This window comes from Stegodyphus dumicola, chromosome 10 (assembly GCF_044657685.1).
Source record: "Stegodyphus dumicola isolate Sdum_Otavi_A_Nest chromosome 10, ASM4465768v1".
NCBI classification, from domain to species: Eukaryota; Metazoa; Arthropoda; class Arachnida; order Araneae; family Eresidae; genus Stegodyphus; species Stegodyphus dumicola.
This window is the reverse complement of record NC_140777.1, coordinates 41,532,988-41,552,983: the sequence shown is the minus strand read 5'-3', so window position 1 is coordinate 41,552,983 and position 19,996 is coordinate 41,532,988. Positions and strand designations below refer to the sequence as shown.

Below are 19,996 nucleotides of genomic sequence, written 5' to 3'. Positions count from 1 at the left end.
AGAAAATATTGGAAATTATTTATTATTTTATAAAAATCATGGATCATTTTTCCATTATAAGACAACTGCCAAACAGTTTCCTATGCAAATATGTATCTGCCAACACTGCTTACTAGCTGATGTTAAATTTAAAATATTGTTTTTGTTTTCAAAGTAAGAATCAACAATGGAAAGTTTAAATTAATTATTTTATCTTGTTCTTCATTTACTGAACGAGCTAAACTAAGAAATATTTTTTATGGTTAGAAAAATTTTATTGCAGTCAAAATTAGCTGGTGACAGAAGTACAGCCCTTCACAGGAAATATTAAATTGGGGCTTGTATCATTTAGAGAAAAATACATGGAGAATGTTGTTCTGTAACAGAAAATATCAGAAATATTTCTTAGAATATGCTTACCCTGGCATAAGAACCTCATTATGCATTCTGTTCCACGCACACATATGTCTATAAAAAATTAGAACAGATACTGCTTATTTATTAAAATAAAATTTAAGCATTCTTGCCTTTTAACTGTTTAATGTTAAATAATAAGAAAATGAAAATTTTTAAATTTTTCTAAAGTCATATGCAGGATACAAACCTTGTGGTGGATAAGAGAAACATTCTGCATCAATCAAAAGGCTTTTGAGAAATTCTAAACAGCCTAATTCTTTGGGTAAAGTTTTAATTTTTGGATTATCACAAATATTCAAGGATTGAAGATTAAGAAGCAGACATACAGACATTGGAAAAGCTGTCAGTTTATTACCTAAAATAAAACTGCATTGTTAAATTCTCATAGCAAAAACGCATCAGGAAAATTTATATACTACTAATAATTGAAAAATAAATTTTATAATGGTGATGAAATTTTTATTTGAAAATCAAGACTTTAAGCACAGTCCTTATTCAATTATGCAAATATTTACATGCACCACATTTATTAAATATTACACACAAAAGAAAATATGACAATAAATATTCCTTGTAATTATATTGGATCCAAAGTCTGCTTTTGACTTTGGTATCCTTCCAAACTATAAAACAAAAAAGCACTCAAAAATAGGAAAATTAGCCCATTTTTCTCCATCCCCACAAAAATTATCCATATTTGATACCAATGTTCACACAATTCTACTATTTGCACATTACAAGACACTGCACATACTATATTTTATTTTTAACACCTTTAGCCTATTAGCAAAATCATCACTTTTCCACAGTAAGATGCTACAAAGAATGAGAGATTATAAATATTTTCATTATATGCAATAGAAATATTACCTGTGAAAACTTAATTAAACAGTTCATATAAATATACAACTAAATACAAGGATTTCAATACACTCAGTACATTTGTAAGGTCAGCATACTGGCAATTACATAAACGAGTTCAGTTGTAAATCTGAACACAAGAATGGAATTACTTTTATTTCTACAGAATTCCAGAGAAGACCTCTGCTATTAAGATGAATGAATATTATAACAGAAACTTCTGAGATTTCATAGCACCTCAGACTAGACTAGAAGAGAAACACGCTAATGTGATAATCAAAATCGTAAAAACAATCTTGTATTTAGCGTAAGTATATTGTAACACTCAATCGATTTCGAGAGCAGCTAAAGGTCCCTCCTCATCAGGAGAAAGAAATACCTGGAAAGAAGAAAATAAAGGGGAAGGAGTCTCAGAAACACGTGGTCCTTATCAGCACTGCATGTGGTTATAACTGGAGTTTTAATCAGAGTTGCACTGGCCGCCTACTTTTACTGAGGCAGGCTATCTGATCAAGCATAAAGGAGGACAAGAAAAATTTGCGAAGTTAAAAATAGGAAGCGAAGGGTAAATGCACCTTCACGCTCAAAATCTGAACTTCAAATAATGGAAAGCAACCACTGAACGGATTTTTATACCCTCTAGTAGTACCAAACACGAGGAGGTAACGCCATCTATCGGCAAAAATACCTGAATTAAGATAGTAGAATTTTAAAGGCATTAGGAAGGACTGGATTGGACTTCAAATCATTAACTAAACCTGCTAAATCTTTGTGAATGTGAAAAGCATCAAGAAAATCCGATTCACCTATGGAAAGAAGCCTTTTGGATAATTTTTGCAGACCCAAAGTCAAAATTATGGTTAAATGTCCAACTATGATATGCTATTGAAGACTTGTTAATTTCGCCTTTTCTGACATAAGATTCATGTTCCTTGATACGAAACTTCAACGCTCTTTTTGTTTGGCCAATATATCTTAAACCACACTGACACGATATACTATAAATTCCCCAAGAATTCAAGATGGAAACGCAATCTTTTAGAATCGAAGGGAGAATTTTATTAATAGGGGAGAAACCGACTTGAAAATTGAATTTCTGGAGAATCCGTGCAATTTTATAGCTAACAGAAGGATAAAATGGAAGCACGACAAGGTCATTGATATTATTTCTAACAGTGGAATGTCTTCTTTGATGGGAATCTGAAAATTTTTTAACGGATTTATCAATGATCACGGGAGAAAATCCATGGTCAATCGCAACTGCTCTCAAATAATTAAGTTCATTGGTAAGCAAAGATTCAGAGGAACAAACTTTAAGCGCGCGGAATACATAATAGTAAAAAGAAGCCATTTTTTGCTTAACAGGGTGGCATGGGGTGGTAAACAAACTGCAAAGGGTTTACGGTACACAGTGGTGCTAAAATCAGTTTCATTGCGGATTATAAGAATATCAAGGAAGGGGAGGGAATTGTTGGATTCAATTTCAAGAGTGAATTGGATGGCTGGATCAATTGAATTCATAATAGATAGAATCTCGGATAAATCCTCTTTATAACCGACAAAAAGTGCGAAAGTGTACACCTTACCCCAAAAAATAACAACTATGAAAGAAAAGGCATATATTATTTCTTATGAATCATGTAGCATTGAAGAAGAAACCTCTTTCAAGGACCAAGGACCAATTCATTGAAAGTATTATAAATAAGTAAATTTCCTTCTGAAATACTAGCTGAGAGGAGATGCAAGTGAAACTTCCGTATCTCATGTTTAAAGGTTTCCACATTCTAAAATTTCCCTATGCAGTAGATACATTACGTTCACAGAGAGTTGTAAATCTAGAGACAAAAACACAGAGATAAAAATGCTCATGAAATGCTTCTCTGCACTACTATATATTAATAATCTTTTAATGGAAAGGAAATTATAATTGTAGGCTGAAGAAAAAGCAAAGAAAGCATTGGTCATGCTTTTAATCATGAAGTGGCAGATCAACTAAACAGACAAGGACAATATTTCTGTAGGCTAAAAGCATAAGTTTTGAAATTTGAATCGATCACTGAAAGAAGCATTTTTTATTGTTGTTGTTGCTGTGCACATAACTTGTAACTAATTGAAAATGCCTACAGAAAAGACTTAAGTCTCAACAAAAAGGATAAACTGTAAAAAGATTTTGATGTTCTTGAAAAAACTACACTTAGAGAACAGAGAAACACAGAGATAAACTGCATTTAAACTTGGAGTTTTCCCCTACATTACTGTGCAATTTACTAAAACGAGAAATTAAAATTAATGACGAACTAATCGAAAATGAAAATGTCTCAAGGAAGTGTAAAAAAGACACAAAACCATGAAATGTTGAAACTGCTCTTCTAGAAGCTATAAAACTAAAATAAATAAATAAATAAAAATAAAAATAATAAAAAAAAACCTATTTCTATAGATTTTTTGAATAATTCACTAAATGATAGGAGAGTATCTTGCATCAATTGACAGATGGTTCGCAAGTTGGGCGAAACAGAAATCCAACATTGTTCATCAGGTGTTTGGTGTATTTAATTACGGCAAAGCACACGAGGGCTATCTGCCTCAGGGGAGGGGTGCCTTCGTGGAGGATTTTCTAAGGGAAACTGGCTCGTATACAAGTTACACATGTGGAAAACCATGAAAACGCCCATGCAGCCAGCCCGTTTGCGGGATTCGAACCTCGGACCGAACTACCAGTGTTTAGCGACTTTACCGCTCGGCCGCTTGTGGGCCATTGTTCATCAGAAACTGATTAATGAGAAGGAAGAGGCTGCACTATGCAGCTGATAACTGAATAAAAGATGTTTTATTTGGCTGTTAAATGTGTATAAGTCACATGAAATTCATAGTACACACAAAACTGAACTGCTTTACAGAGCATTATCCAAGCACATATTAGTATTGGGAAGCGAAACAACAGTTAGTTAAAAATCTGAAGGAATGAGTTATTGAGTTACTAACATGCAATATGGACCCAATAATTAAGAAGACAGTTCTGGTTATTAACAAATGAAGGAAACCACAATGTCTGAAAGAAGTCACGATTTACCACTAATTTTCCACAAGAAAGAGAACTCACGGTTGACAATTATCATTTTTATTGATTTTCTTTGAAAAGGGGCAGAGAACTTAAAAAAGAAAAGATTATTTTATTAGATAATTCTGAAGCACACACACCTCTGCTCTTTTATTAAAAAGCATTAGTGTTGCTTATGTAGTGAAAATATAATTTCTAACGTTCAGCCTTTAAGACCAGAATATTATTGTATAAAAGTTTTCAAATGTCATTACTGAAAAGCTGTTAAGAAAATTGTGACCAGAATTGTATTTTGAGAAAATGCTCTTTGAAAAAGATAGATTGACATCTTTGCCATATATAATATAGCCAATGAGAAGGTTAATCTCCTAAAATCAGTTAAAAACTGTTCTAAAAATATTGCTTTAAAACAGAAGCTTTAGAGGAATTGCAAGCTATAGCTAATGTTTAAAACATCACTGAAGGAAGTTACTAAAATTCATTTTTTCAGTATGCATTAATTCACAAAAATATTGAAGCAACATATGCGGAAAACTATGAAAGTGTTAAAAACTGTAGAAACTGGCAGCGAAAGTGAAAATATGCCAACATCATTCGAATCTGTAAAAGCATTCTAATTTCTAAGAAAAGCTTTTGAACTGAAAAGTGTTGAGCAAGAAAAGCTACAAGTAATTTTACACACAGAGAATAAAAATGAAATATTCTTGTTCAACAATATATAAATACAGATAGAATAGTTGTTTATATGAAATAAAATTTCATCAAGAAGGTAATAATAAAACATATTTTTATAAAAAATTAGAAAAAAATCAATTTTGAAATTGCATAAATAGCATTTTCATTTAGCATGAATTTTTAATTATAATTTTATGATTCAATGAATGAAATAATTATTAATTATTGCTTTCCTTGAAACATTATAAACTAATATACAATTACAGAAGCCACCATCTATTAAACTCACTTAACCGCTTAATAAAGTCTAACATGTTTGAAATGGATGTCATTTTTGATAAGTGGCAGGTACTGTACTAATGCTCATGTTTAAAACATACAGTACAAAGTCCTTAATGCGGACATCCATTATCCGGAATTATCTATAATGCGGACCTCAAAGCAGCAAACTTACTCATGCACGTAATGTGTTTATGCATGCGCGTAAAGCTAGTAAAGCGTTTACCCATGTGCGCTTACAATAGTGAAGAAAGTAACAGAGAATATTATTGAAAACGAAAAAATTTTGATTGACAAGTTAGTCAGTATTCTCGACACAGCAATTACAGGACTTGAACAGTGGAGCTATGTAAATGAACAAGAAATTAAGCCTGTTTATAGAATTAAAGAGAAAGTATTAGCACAAAAAACGAAGCAATTTAAACAACTTACATTGAAAGAAATGTTTACTAAAGTAAACAAATAAATATTAAACTTTTTTTTTTTTTTTTTTTTTTGTAAATTTTGATACCCTTCAGATCATAATTGCTCTTTATTTCATAAATTACGGTTTCATATTTTTAATTGTATAATTTCTGCATGCCATCTTACCAGATTTAAATTGATGATCTATAATCTAGAAAAACCCCTATTCCAGAGTTGCCGAAGTCCTGACATGTCCGCATTACGGACTTTGTACTGTACTCAGTTTATTAAAAACATACACCTTTTTATTTACTCAATTTTGCATAAGTTCAGACAAACCAATTTTAGACAAAAGCCCATAAAAGTATTGTTCTTACATTTTGCAGGTTGAAAACTACTTGCAATTTGAAAAAATTAATAACTTGCATTGATTGACTTAATGCAGCACATGCAATTCTGTATTCAATACTAATATATAAATATTTATTTTTCTTTACAAAAATAAGAAATTGAATTAGTATCTTCTAAAAATAATTACCTTTTAAATTCAAGTAGTGCAAGTTCTGTAAATTTCTGAAAGATACTGGCAACTTTTTCAGCCTATTATTTTCTACATTAAGATCCTATAAATAAAAATTATTTAAAATCCAATGGTAAGGAAACCAACCCTAAAGTGAGAAAAAATTGTAAATATAAATATTTTATGAGCATTTTATTTTCAATGACTTATTAAAATATTTAATACATAAGCACAGCTCTTATATGATACAAAGTTTTCTTATAATTACTAGATTTACATTGGAAATAAACAGTAGGAGACATCACAGGCAGTATATAGCTTCAGTTTTCTCAATATAACAATAGATTCAGCAGTATATAATTTAGCATACTAAGAAAATAATTCTCTTCTACACCATAAAATAAGAAACTGCATGAATAACTGAATATTTGAAACTAAATGACAGGCAGTATTAAACTGCAACACAAAAATTAAAAATTTAGTACAATTGCAATAAAAAGATTTCAGAGCCAAATGTAGAACATCTAATTAGCTTCAATTTTCCAAGTTGATCGATAACAGAAACAACAATACCGCAAACTTAAAGGATTAACTGTCAAAATACTTATAAGAAATATTTTCCTCTCTTCCAAAGAGAAAGAAGAAACAAATTACACCTTGAAAAGAACATGAATAGGAGCTTACATAAATTGATAATTTTGTACAGCATATTTAAGAACTATTTATGTATACAGGAAAACATGCTGTTCACTTTATCCTGCATAATTCTATCAACTACAACAAAAAATAACACAAAGGGCCAACCAACTTTTTGTAAAACTACGATTCCAACATAAAAAGCAATATGCAGACTGAATATAAATATATCCTATATCCAAACTATAGTTAACTCTGTTTAACGATTTTTTAATGAAAATATATTAAATGTACATTGAGCAATTTTTACCTCAAGATGATATTTTTTTACTCTACTTGAAACATACACAAAGAAAAAAAAATCATATACTTTTAAAGTTCAAATGATGGTTAGGTATCGCAAATAGCTTTACAAAATTGTATTAAATGATGCAAAAATCATAAATAAAATATTTGACAAAAGTTATAAAAAATCAAACAAACCTGCAAATGAGTAAGATGACCTATATCTTCTGGCAATGAGCTTAACTTGTTATTCATTAAATTGAGTACCTAAAATAGTTAAATTATTTTAATGAGATCAACAATTAAAGATATCCTCATTTACCATGTCTGGAATATATATTATTAAGTCCTTCAACAAAGAATTAATATATAGCTACAACCAACTAATTTTGGTCCATCTTCAATTTTGGATACCTTGCCCCCTTTATCTAAAAGTATTTTAAAATTTAATCATCTTATGATTTAACAACTTAGCTGTCAAATTTAAAATCAAACTTTTTTAGCACTTCAATATTACCTGTAATCAACTATTGCTCTTTTTTACAGTTCATGAATTATTTAAAATGATATAGTATGGTCAATATAACTTTTCACGGCAAGCACCTTTAATTATAGAAGTTGTTACATAAAGTTTGCTTATACATATTTATAGAATCCATGATCTTTGACAGCACAGCATGTGAACTACATGGACATTTCCACAGTCTCCCAATGTGTGATATAAATAAGATTTAAAAAAAATCCTCCATAAAAAAAGGGTACTTGTCTTCTGCAGCAGCCTTGGTGAGAATGTTGATTTAGCATATTTCAGTACTTGCAAGAAACAAACATTAACCTTTTACATGCCGCACTATGATCCAGAAATAAAAGTCACAACTAAGTCATCATATTCACATTAGAATACACCCATAAAGACTACAAAACAAAAACAAAAAAAAAAAAAAAAAAAAAAAATCTGAAAGGTTCCAGATTTTAAATTACGTCCAAAGGGGCATTTTTTTAACGTTTTGTGTGTTACCTTTATTTATTAAATATCATGTTCTTTGCACTTAAACCATAAAATTCAGTTCAATAGCAATGCCACAAAATAATTTTTAAATGAGCATATCTTTAGAATTTCCGATACACAGTTCCACGCGCTGGAGGGTTCCCCCCCCCCCCCGGTAGAGTGTTGCCATTGCTCGCTTTGAAATCCCTGAGTTTGTTAATCAAAAATTCATTAAAGTTTTACAAAATATGAAATTGATAATAAACCAAATTCCAAATTTGGTCTTCCACATGCCCATATTCATAGGAGGATTACGTCATTCAAAATTTGATGGCTCTATGTACTGTTATTTTGTCACAATGCAAGAAATATACATACATTCATGCAAATTTTTTATTACTTAATTTCTTCAAATATAATGCGGAACTCTAACATTTGGTGGCAACAGTTTGAAAAGTGAAACGGACATTTATAGTGATTCAATGCAAAATCGCAAAACGAAAACAATAGTGCTTCAGGGACAAAGCCCCTTTGGACTAAAAATTGCCTTAAGAAAAATTCTTTCTATGATTTCTTGGATGATCCATTTTTGGAACATTGGCATGTAACGCTTGTCTTTTCTCTTTTTTTTCTGCTTTATGAAAACAAAGCATTGTGTGATGAATCTTTTAAAACTGCATGCTATAATAATGGTTTACTGAACAATTTGATATGAAATTACTAATATTTAAGTAAAACTCATTAAAATATTACATAACTTTTAATTAGCATACTATTTTAAAAGAAATGCAATGCAAACAGAGCAAAGAAACAATAAAAAATTTACTTACATAAGCTTGAATAACAATATATGTAATATGAATAAATACAATTTTTAAAATGTAAAATACTTTACCAATAAAATATTTTATCCTTTAGAATGCACATGAGATTTCAATCAGTAGCATAAAAAATGCAAAACATTCTAAAACACTTAATTTTTTGTAATCCTTTTTAGCAGTTTCTCAATGTCTATGATACTGTGGGAAGCAAGGTACATGGAATTTTTTTTTTTTTTTTTTTGCCACACTACACCGCGCCCTTGTGATGATGTAACTATATAATGTGCATCTGATTTTCTTACAGATGTCGATTGGTGGGCACGGGGGTCCAGGTATAATGTGAATTTTAGCTTTCGCTAAGCAAATTCAAATTATTTTCTCTTCTAAAATTCACACAAGTCATTTCTAATGTAGTGTCTTTGTGTAACTCAGTGAGTAAGATACACCTAGGAGCCACAACCATATTCAGTGTGTAAATAGGTTCCAATACCATTTGTTTGCTGCTAAAGTTTGGCCAATAACTCCAAGAAGTCGGTCCAACAGGTCTACTCCACCCACTCCTTCATTTTGTAATTTTATAATGTAAATTTGAAGAACATCAAACTTCTTTTTTTTTTAAGCTCGGACACATCATTTTGCTCTTCTTAATGGTTCATGAGTGATAAAATTTGATGCAATAGTTACAACAGAATTGTTGTCCCAACGGCACTTATAAACTTCTCCATCGCATCGGGTAATCAAATTCTCCATGTTGAAATTTCGACATCTCTTTTGCTATTCTGCTGTTTGCATTCCGTTTCCTCGTACTGTGCTAATTGCCATAAAGCCTTTGTTAGAAAATTCTGTCAGCAGACTGTAATATGAAAAAAAAGTTTTTGAAAAATACTTTGTGTTTCTCTGGATTGTCAATAAAAGATAATTGTTCAGAAACAACTTTTGATCTAAGTGGCAAATTTTCATTTTTCAAACTTTTCGGAAGACCTAATATAAACAATGAAGCAAATGTGGTCATTTCTAAAAAAAGAAAAAAAAAAAAAAAAAAAAAAAACAGATATTGGAGCTCAAAACAAGGAAATATAGCTGAAACCAATTACCACCACCTCTTGGTGAGAGAGGTCATATCCCCTTCCAGTCCTCTGCCTCTTTCTTTCTACAGAAATAAATGACATAACATTAATGCCTCTAAAAAAGGGCAAGTTTACGAGATACGTTATATGAGATAAGTGACGCATTTAAAATCTAATAAAGAAAAATATATGTGTGATATCACTGATTTTGTATATCGTTACATGCCAATGTTCTTTTTTGGAACACTGCAATTTTATGCAGTCTTGAGGAAACATTTTTGTTATTATTTGAATTTCTTTTATTAACACATTAAAGTTGTCCTTTGCAAGTACGATGGGGAAATGTTTGGGTGGATTTGAATCTTTAGGAATTTTATAGAATTTTTTCCTTTAAGTATTGTAAAAATCGTAAAAAAAATGTTTATAATTTTTTTTTTATAAAAAGAAGACAGACAGATATATATATATATATATATATATGTTTTCTGCAGTAACCTCTGTTTATATATATATATAAAGCATCTTTCTTTCTTTGAGAACCTGCCATGATAAAGTATATGTGTTTCAGTATCCTAAAGATTACTAATATTTCATTTGGTGAAAACTATTAATATTTCATCAATTATTCTTAAATATGAATAAAAAACATATAAAACTTAATCATAACTTTAATAAAGCATGCTCCCACCTTCATTCTGCAATATCGCTATGTGACTTGTGATTTGAACGAGAGTTTCTGCTGGCGGCATACAAGAAAGGTCTGTGAATCAGTTCATTGAAAGCCATGAATTTTATAACTGTGAGCTTGAGATATTGTGTCATTAATAAAAGACAGTTGCCGTCCCCTTCAGGTGTGAAGGGAACCTTTTGAGAAGAAATCTTTGCTCTGTCTAGGCAGAGAAAAAGAACTGGAGTAAAGTGTACTCTTCACTTTCGATCTGGCAATGAGTGTTTTATTTTATGGTGAAAAAGAGCCAAATGACTAAGCTAAACTAAACAAATGACTAAGCTAAACTAAACAAATGACTAAGCTAAACTAAACAAATGACTAAGCTAAAACAGAAGTTAGCATATCATAATAGTTCTGAAGTCACTGACTTTGATTTAATTTTAAAAAAGCTTAAAAATTTAGAATCATGTTCTAAAGTTATTTTCGAAACCATCTTCTATAATAATAAAAGCAAGTGTAATGTGTCTGTCTGTCTGTCTGACCGAGCTCTCCAGCCAAATCTATCGCACGCAGGGACCTGGAATTTTTTATACGGAAGCACAAAGGGGCTGGCCACCAGACCTCGAAGCCCGATTTTCGATTTTTGAATTAGAAAAATTTTAAAAAAATTATTTATAATTAATTAATCACGGTTTTTTTGACTCACTGATATTATTATTTGTTTTCAAATAACGTTCGATTGTAACAATTGATTTCTTTATTCTAGCGTTAGTTTGCTGTTTTGACGATACATTAAATCGATTAATTACAATTCATTTCTTTTTTGTAGCTTGTGGGGGGGGAAGAGAGAGAGACAGTCTACATGTCCTACACTACTATTCCTGCGCTATTCACTTATCTGCATTTTCTAAATGCACGGGCAACGCCGGGCGGGTACACCTAGTTTATAATATTTGTGATGATAAAGAAATTGATACTTATGCTGGTGAATAAAAAAATTTTTATAGATGGAATAGATAATATGAAATTTGAGTTAAAAAGAAAAACATCTGATTGAAAAAAATGTGGTTTTTACTGCAGATCAATCTTGAAAGATAAAATTACCAAACATATCCTTACCTATTTGCAATGGCAATTTACATGATTGGTTATCCTTTTGAGATAATTTTAAAGCCAGTATTCATCAAAATCTAAACTTATGAAGCTCTGTAAAACTTCAATATTTAAAATCTTCTTTAAAAAGAGCTGCTTTTTTAATCATAAAATCTACTGCTATTACGGATGCAAATTATGATCTTGTCTGGTCACTGTCAAAGGAATGTTATTCAAATAAAAGGGAACAAATATATATGCATTTAAAGAGACTCCTTAATGCAGTGAATATATAAAATAAGTTATCATCTGCCATATTAAATTTAATAGATAACATGAATGAATATGTTCGAGCATCAGAACAAAGAGTAGATGGATTCGCATCTATTACTTTTGCATTCATGTTGAGTAAAAAATTAGATGCTAACATGAAACTTTGATGAAAAAGGCACATTAAAAAAGAGAGTTTGCAAAAGAAAGATCAGAAAAAGGTTTAAAATAGTTATGAAATATTAGAAATAGTGAAAAAACATAATCTCTGTTCCAGTTGTTTTTCTTCTAATCACAATGTTAAAAACTGTAAGTTTCCTGTTTTGAGTGGAAAAGACACCACATAAGCTTGTGTTTTTTTATGGTGGTAAAATAAAACCAATTCATCAAAAGTTACATGTGCAGAGAGCAATTTCAACATATGTTCAAAGATTGATGACCGGGGGGAACAGATCTCCTAGGGGGGAGGGAACAGTCCGGATTAAAGTGCAAAACACTCGATTATAGGGAGGAGTTCTATGAATAAACTACAAAACATTTTGTTGAGTACAGGTACTTGTTTAATGAAGGATAAAATATGTCAATTTTAACAGTACCAAGCTCTTATGGATGTAAGCTCAACGTCAAATTTCATACAAAAAAATGCATAGATAGGCTTCAATTAAAAAGAGAAAAAATTAACATTGCAGTTTCTTGTTTGAATGATTCACCTATGATATAATTAAAGAATGTATTAAAACTACAATAAAAAACAAAGTTGAAAATTTTGAAAAAGAAATGGATTTTCTAATGTGCAAAAAATGACTGACTTAACACCATCATCATCATCTCTTCTGGTTTGAATGACTCATCTATGATGATTAAAAGACATACTAAAGCTACAATAAAAACAAAGATTGAAGTTTCGAAGAACTGGATTTTCTAACTGTGTAAAAAATAACATTTAATGCAATCTAAAATATCAAATGTTTGCATAAAGGGATTAAATAATATAAAACTGGCAAATGTTAACTTTAATACCTCATGTAATATTGATATTTTTTTAAGGGCAGAGTTTTTTTATTGCAGCATTTACACTAACAACATTTGCATTTAACTTTACAAAACACAGTGTTTGAATATGTAGTAAATGGTAGCATATTCACTGAAAGTGATACTAAATTGTTTATGGATTCGTCATAGAAAATGATTTAGAAAAAAACAATGAAAAAATTTGGGGAAATAGAGAACGCTGAAACTGATACACCTAAAAACAAGGAAATTTTATTATGAAAATTATACCAGTAGTTATGTGGCTAAAATGTCCTTAAAACAGGATCCAGTCACTTTAAGAAGTTCCAAACATATTGTGACACGTAAATTGAATTCCTGATGGAAATGCTTAATGAAGAATCTTGAGTACTCAAAATTATGTTCAGATTTTTTAAGAGAATATCAACAGTTAGGACACATGATTTAAATTAGTAACAGTGAGGAGAAACAAGGAATGTATTATAATTCATAATATTGGAGTGTATAGAAGAGAAAAGTAAGTAAACTCCCATGAGAGTAATAATTAATGCTGCTTCCTTAACTACCAAATGAAAATTCTATACAGTATAACACTAGTGTAATACAAGAAGACTTATTTTCAATTATGGTGAGATTTAGAAAACATATTTTTGCTTTCACTGCAGACATATGCATGTACCAAGGTATTGATCCAAATTAAAGAAAGTAACAAAGAATTTTATGGAATGAAGGCATGGCAAGCTACTTAAAGATTTTGAGCTTTACCATTGTTATCTATGGTACTGAGAGTGGACCATTTTTAGCCATGCAGGCATTTATACAGCTGTCTAAGGACGAAGGACAAAATTTTCCTTCAGCAGCATTTGTAATGAGAGAAGACTTGTCCAGAGCTGAATCATTTTTCAGCATTAGAACTCCAATATCTGTTCAAAGGCATTTTAAAGAATGGAGATATGATACTCTGCAAGTGGTGCAGTAATGCAACTGAATCATGTTGAGAAAGTAACAAAATGGTTTTTTGGTAAATCAGAAAAGATCTAACCAAGGAAAGAATTACAGCTTATCTTACACTGAACTGTACCGGCTGGCTACGTGAGTTCTGACAAAATCTCTACCTCCCTGATAGCATAATTTTGGAGGCTTTTGAGAGGTAGGAGTGAATTCTTTTTAAGTATTATTTGAAATGTGCCATGGGTAATGCAAAATTGACATTCAAACAATTTTTAAAAATTATGACTCAAATTGAAGAAATTTTAAATTCCCGACCACCGACACTCTTGATTTAGAAGTCTTAATAATAGGGCACTTTTTGATTCGCAGAGGCTTTAACTCAATTCCTGAGCCAGATAAAATTAACATGTTAAAATTATGGCAGCAAATCACAAAGTTGGTACAAAATAACTGGAAAAATGGAACTACAGTTATTCAAGTCATTTATAAAATCGATCTATAAAGCCTATAATAAAGAAACTTTTGTGTGTCGTTTAATAGGGCCTTGTATGTTCTGCATCAGAGCGGGCAATTCTAGTACTACAATTTAGATAGAACACCATATAACCTAGGGTTTACCAAGTTTGACTGGTGTAATTGTGTCTATCGATTTAAAGATTTTGTCATTCTGTTGATTTATGTTGATGACATTGTTGTGTTCAGAAAAAGTGAAGTTCAGGCTAAATGGATATTAAAAGTTCTGAGTTCACATTTTTCATTTCAAAATTTGGGGTAATACAAGAAACCTCTTGGGTGTAGAATTTGAATATGAGAACAATAGTGTTCTAATTCATCAGCAATTATATATAGAAGACATGTTAATCGGTTAAGTCTTTTAAAATACAAATTCCCTCCCCAATAGTTAAAGGTGTGAAATGCTCAAAGTCTCAAAGTCCCAGTACACAAGAAGAAATGACCAAGATGACAAATTATCCTTATAAAAATGCTTTAGGATGCCTCTCGTTCGTTTGAAATCATACTCATTCAGATATAGCCTATGCTGTTAATATATTTTCTCAGTTTCAAAGCAATCCTGGTAAATTTCACTGGGAAGGATTACAGAAACTTTTAGGATACGTTTCAAATAACAGACACTACAAACTCGAACTGGTATGCAAGGAACTGAAGCTCAATATAGAGGATGTTTATAAAGTCCCGGACCCATTTTGATATTTAATAACTCATTAAATAATGAAGATATAAACAAACTTATGGCACTTATTGATGGAATAACTTATATATTTTCCTTTTCAGGCTTGAATATTTTTACTTTTGTAAATATCGTCTGCGCATGTGGTTAATTTTAGATAATTTCATTTTCCAGATAGGATTTTTTAGATAAATTCTGCACACGTGGAAGTTCATTGACAAGGGTCATGAAACTTTTTGAGTCTATCTAACCATTTATGTTATTAATTTGAATCTATCCTTATTATTTTATGAGATTATCATCAAAATGGGTCCGAGACTTTATAAACACCCTGTATATTCAGATTCTGATTTTGCTTCAAGCAGAGATGATATAGTGTCCATTGGTGGACAAATTACTTTTTTGGGAGAATCAACTGTATCTTGGTGTACATTTAAAGAAAGGGGAGCGAGTTTGTCTACTATGGAGGCTGAAGTTATTTCCATGACTGAATCAGCAAAAGAATTGGTTTGGTTTAAAAACATTTTGGATGAATGCATTCAGTTTAAAATTGCAAGTAACTATGTTTCAAAACCTGTATTGTTTGCGGATAACATGTCTGCTATAAGTTTTACAAAATTACCCATTGAAAACTCAAGGACGAAACATATAGATGTAAAGCTATTCTTCATTCATGATCAGGAACAGGAAAGTTTTTGATCTAAAATATGTTCCAAGCAAAGATAATCTGGCTGATTCCATGACAAAACCGCTGAATAAACATAACTTGATAAGATTTTGCGCAGCAATTTTCTTATGAAATTTTTCTTTTGTGTGTATTTAACTTTAAATTAAGAGTTTTGTTTAAATGTTTCAATTTTTTTTTACTCTTTTGGACTATACCATTGAAGAAAAAAATAATAATATGTTGTAAGTCATATTATGATGAGTATTAGATAATGTAAAATTGTATAGAATGAATGTTGTGCAACTGACCAGGGCCCTGGGTAAATGTATTGAATGTATGATCATACATATGCCTTTGTATTCTTTTGTAACATGATGGACTTTTGTATTATGTTAAAACTTTGAAAAATAGGATAAGATGTGCACTTCGTCCCTAAAAATTTTGAATTGAGTGGAGTTGTGTATCGTTACATTTACATTTATTTATTCTTGTTTTGAATTTTATAAAAATACTGGCATTCAGTTTTTATTTCGGGTCAGAGGTGATGATGTGGGGGGCATCTGTTGAAAATATGACCTATTGTAACCCTCTTTCTGCATCATCTCTCCTCCTTGAAATAATTCTAACTTTTACATCAGGTTTAGTTTTTATTTTAAAGGGATATAGCAATTACTTCTACTTCTTTTGCACTGCCACTGTTTGTATTAAGAACGGAATGTTCCAGCCTAATTAAGATGCAAAAACGAAACTTGAAGTTAGTGAAAAGCTAAGTCGTGCCGACAGCTGATTGGCTGCTGTGAGATGATGTCATGCCTACTTCATGTATAAGTATCTCGCGTCGCTCTGGCTTAGTCCTTCTTGTTCCTGTTTCATTGCTCCTTGGTGTGTCGCTCATTGGAAGACATTATTGCGATACGTGCCATCCAGCGATAAGTACCGTGGTTCCAGTCCATGATGATTTTTCCTGGATTCTGCAAAGCGGCTATGATGTGAACAACTGCCGCGGGCGGCATCCTGTTTCTACGGTTTGGTGGAGATAGATCTCAAGATGTGGTTCCTGGTGGTCAACTGCTGTGGGTGGCAACCTGTTCTATGGTTCGGCGGCGATAAATTCCAAGCTGTGATCTCTCGTGAGCAACTACAGTGAGTGGCTTTTGCCAGTTCAAGTGCACTAAGATTTAGTTTAATTTTTCAGGTGCCTTCTTGGCCAAAAAGGATGTACCTATTTATAATGCAGTGAAATTCATATTAACCGCATAGCTTTTGTTCTGTGATATGTTTTTTGCGTATTGAATACCAGTATTTAAAGATCAGGTTATATATTTGCTGTATCATTAATAGTGTAATATTCTTTAAAGGAAAAACCCTTGGGGTTAATGAATAGTCAACATCGCTCTGGCTTAATCTTTCTTGTTTTCATTGCTCCTGGTTATTTCATTGCTCCTGGAAGATGTTATTATGATGCATGTTGTTCATCGATAAGTACCGTGGTTCCGGGCCATGTTGGCTTTTCCAAGGTTAAGTGACGTCAAATCTCAAGTTTTGGTTTCCGGTGAGCAACTGCAGTGGGCGGCATCCTGTTCCATGGATAAACGCCATCAAATCTCAAGTTGTGGTTTCCAGTGAGCAACCGCTGAAGGCGACATTATTAGTACAAGTATTTTTCAGGTCTAGCGGCAATGTTTTTACTAAGCTGTGACTTCCCACGAGCAACTACAGTCAGCAGCATTTACCAATTAAAGTATATTCAATGTTTAATTTTTCAGGTGCCTTCTAGGCCAAAAGCACAGACCTTTTTAGTCAAGTGAAATTCAAATTAATCGCGTAGTTTTGTTCTATGTTTTTCGCGAGTAATTGAATGCCAGTATCCATAAAACAGGTAATATATTTACTGTTTCATTAATAGTTAATATTTTTTAAAGGAAAACCCCTTGGAGTTAATGAATAGTTAACTGAGTTTTTTTTTTTTTTTTTTTTTTTTTTTTTTGGACAATGCTTATGTTACACCCTTTAAGTTTCTAGTATTGATCAATTTTATTTATTGTATTTTTTTTCTATATATATTGTTCATAAATTGGTTTAAAACTTTTGTCATCTATGTCTGCACAGTACATAATCTTAGCGAGCTTCTATTGCCATTTCTGCTAAATGTCTTCTATAACTTTGCTTTTGTATCAACAATAACAGGAATTTGAATATGTATATATATATGGAGAAAAGAGTCAAACAGAATTTTTTTTGAAGTCCAGTTGAAAAAGCAGATAGACAATCAGCAAAAGTTCTGAAGGAATATGAGAAATATGTAAATATGACAAAAATTTTTAAAGTATAGGGTAGCACCCGGGTGTGGGAGATTTTGAATCGCATAGTATACAGTCACTGCTAAATATAGTAACATAATAATGTGGCATATGCAAGGCCATTTCAGCTGTGGTTTGGTTTATTTAACCCTCTGAGCGGTACAGAATTTTAGATCCATCATGAAGACCAGTATTTAAACAGCATTTATTAATTGAGTTTGTATAATTACTTACTTTAGTCTGTATTTTCATAAACTTACATTCATTAAGATTATATTTGCATTATTAAAGAAAGTAAGAAAGCAAAAATTCCTAAATTAGAAGCTAATACATGCCAAGTAGCAAAACTTCTAATGACCGGATAAAGACGGTCATAACGCTCAGAGGGTTAATCATGGCAAAGCCTCGAGGGCTATCTGCCTAAGGGGAGAGATATATTCATGGAGGATTTTCTCAGGGAACCTGGCTTGTATACATGTTAAAACCAAGAAATTAATTGGGCAGGCTAAGATTCGAACCTTAGACTTAATTACCAGTGTTCAGCGACCTTACCACTCGGCCACTCGTGGGGCTGTCCATTTCAGTTGTGAAGAAATGGGCGGGAACATCTGAAGCCATGAGGTCAATATTAAACTTGAAACATGCAAGACAAATAAAAACAATGCGAACTTCAGAGATTATCCATGCAGTAAACACAGCAATCGAGCAAAGTCTGCAATGTTCTACACGATGATATGACAAGTAATTAGGATTAACATCTCAAAATTTAAGTAGAATATTGCATGAAGTCTTAAAACTACATATAAGCTCCAGCTAATCCACCCATTGCAGGATAGCGATCTCAATTAGCAAACCTTTGCTGAAACTTTTTAGCCAAATGTAATGAATATCCAAAATTTCTTGAAACTTGTGGATGTCTCAATACTGTGATAGATGATGAACTCAAAGCTGTAATATGCGAAGAGATTCAATCTGTTACTGTTGACATACTGAAGAAAATTATGAGACACGCCCATTCACGTATTCAGGAATGTTACCTCAGAAAGAATCAGCATTTAGAGGACATTATTTCAAAAAGTTAATTGTTTTTGTTTTTATATAAATGACATACCTGTACCTATACGCAGAATTACATATGAATATACATACATTACTGGACATTATGACGTTTTTAAAATCTCCCAATCCCATGTGCAAAACTGTACAAAAATGAGATGAATTTAATGTAGTTTTAAGTGTAAGGAATTCAATTTTTAATCTATGATATTTGTACTATATATGATGATAATTCCTCAAGCTACAATGAATTTTTCTAATAAACTAAAGAACATTATGACCACAGTTGCTCTAATATATGCTAATTTGGTATCCATGGTTTATCGGTTCATTTGTATTCACAGTTTATAGCGCGACCAAACAGAAGAGGGGGGGAAAAAAAGCTTTTCAAAAGTTCTAAATGTGGGGAAAATGGCAAGAGGTGGTAACATAGTGAAACATAGCAATTCAGATGCATGAAATACTGTTGGCTTCCCAGAAATACATTATTACCCCTCAGATTTGCACTTTTTTTTTACCCCACTGTGCTTAACAATTACAAATATACTGACAGGAATGCAACCATCAACAGTCAAAGAATATTTGAGCTACTGTTATATGCGTTCATGACCACATTTCTATTAAATTTATATCCTTCAAGAGTATTCCCAATTCCCCTCAATGCTGTGATAGCCATATCACTTTTCCCCCAGCTTTGCTGAAAGAATGATTTCTATTTTCAGTATACTCTTTTATTGTTTTATGATTAAGTTAAAATGCTGAAATTGCTTATTTTCATGCATAAAAGAAAGAGATT

General features: G+C 31.6%; 1 protein-coding gene across 9 annotated transcripts in view; it reads right to left on the bottom strand.

Moving 5' to 3' along the window:
* LOC118190788 (E3 ubiquitin-protein ligase LRSAM1-like) overlaps positions 1 to 19,996 on the bottom strand; it is a 153,963-nt gene that overhangs the window by 93,043 nt on the left and 40,924 nt on the right. For 6 of the 9 annotated variants that reach the window (XM_085824893.1, XM_085824892.1, XM_035361564.2 and 3 more), the window contains 4 exons: positions 7,317 to 7,385; positions 6,216 to 6,300; positions 584 to 751; positions 400 to 447 (listed from right to left, as the gene is read on the bottom strand). In XM_085824893.1, coding sequence (XP_085681019.1) covers positions 400 to 447; positions 584 to 751; positions 6,216 to 6,300; positions 7,317 to 7,385 — 370 coding nt within the window. The remainder of the gene's footprint in view (positions 1 to 399; positions 448 to 583; positions 752 to 6,215; positions 6,301 to 7,316; positions 7,386 to 19,996) is intronic. The other 3 variants (XM_035361567.2, XM_085824896.1, XM_035361568.2) reach the window with 2 other exon arrangements.